Raw genomic sequence first — 1,426 nt, 5'->3', positions numbered from 1 at the left:
CACAAATCTTGATTTGTGTCAAATGTTTCAACTCCTGCCTAATTAATAAGAAAAAGCTGTTATGTTGATATTTTGCATGCATTTAATTTAATTGTAAATGAACTTAGGGGTATTTACCTACAAGGAGATAGGTCCTCACCAGATCCTCTGACATTTCGTTCTCACTTCTGTGTGGAGGATCATGACATACAGCCCTCATTCTGGTTACCTCTTTCACTTGATATTTTTCATTTTTTTTCTTCCAGTGAGCGTCAGACAGAATCTGCTCCAGAGTATCCATGGCTTTTTTAATTTCTCCAAGTCACACAGTGAGCGTCTTAAACCTGCATCCTCTGCCTCATTTTGTCACCTTGTCATCTCAATATAGAGATAAGAGAAATGCCCATCTCTTATCCTGAAATGTGTATATAGGCATTTTAATGTGATCTTATTTAGAATACTAATATCTTAAGAAATGTCCACAGTCACTTAAGAATTTGACAGTTAATAACCCAAAAGACTTTTATTTCAGAGTCATCAGAAAGATGTGCCTATAATAATATATTCTCAATATATAACAAATATGGTTATCCAAGTAAATTAAAGGGTTAAATATTGGTATGCTTTGGACACTAGGATATATGAGAGGAATACTAATTGCTTTAGGGGGGATGGAGGAAGTGCTTTTTATACTTTTTTATTTCTGGAAATTAAAAAGTAAATACATCACATTCTTATTTTCATACCTCCAATCCCTTCCATATATTCCCCCCTTGCTTTGCTTCAAAACCATTGCCTCATTTTATTTCACTATTTCTACACATGTGTGTGTAATTATGTATAAATACATAACTATCTCCAAAGGCATGTTAGTCTTTCATGTGACTTTGTTAGTTGAGCATTGCTTGTCCTAAACCAGAGTTTCTCATCACTCTTCTGTTTCAGATGACATGAGGGTTGTCACAGTCAACAGAGGCAATGAGTGAAGCAAACCACTCTGTGGTATCTGAGTTTGTCTTCCTGGGACTCTCCAACTCATGGACAACCCAGCTCTTCCTCTTCCTCTTTTCCTGTATGTTCTACGTGGCAAATGTGTTTGGAAATTTTCTCATTGTTCTAACTGTGACTTCAGACCCCCATTTACACTCCCCTATGTACTTCCTCTTAGCCAATCTTTCCATCGTCAACTTAGTATGTTCATCATCGACAGCACCAAAGATGATTTATGACCTTCTCAGAAGGCGCAAAACCATCTCTTTTGGGGGCTGTATCACTCAGATCTTCTTCATCCATGCAGTTGGAGGCACTGAGATGGTGCTGCTCATAGCCATGGCTTTTGACCGATATGTTGCCATATGTAAGCTCCTGCACTACTTGACTATCATGAGTCCACAAAAGTGCATTTTGGTTTTAGTTGCTTCCTGGATTATTGGCTTCATCCACTCAG

At 37.7% G+C, this 1,426-nt stretch overlaps 1 protein-coding gene across 1 annotated transcript; it reads left to right on the top strand.

Moving 5' to 3' along the window:
- Positions 1-957: 957 nt before the first annotated feature.
- Positions 958-1,419, top strand: LOC101986747 (olfactory receptor 4F6-like; the record flags this gene model as incomplete). The annotated part of the gene is made up of 1 exon (XM_013355662.1): positions 958-1,419. A coding segment is annotated over exon 1 (462 nt), but the record flags the coding sequence as incomplete, so codon positions are not given.
- Between the last annotated feature and the right edge of the window lie 7 nt (positions 1,420-1,426).

This window comes from Microtus ochrogaster, unplaced genomic scaffold (assembly GCF_000317375.1).
Source record: "Microtus ochrogaster isolate Prairie Vole_2 unplaced genomic scaffold, MicOch1.0 UNK4200, whole genome shotgun sequence".
NCBI classification, from domain to species: domain Eukaryota; kingdom Metazoa; phylum Chordata; class Mammalia; order Rodentia; family Cricetidae; genus Microtus; species Microtus ochrogaster.
Note: the sequence above shows the minus strand (reverse complement) of the source record. Positions and strands in the feature narration are given on the sequence as shown.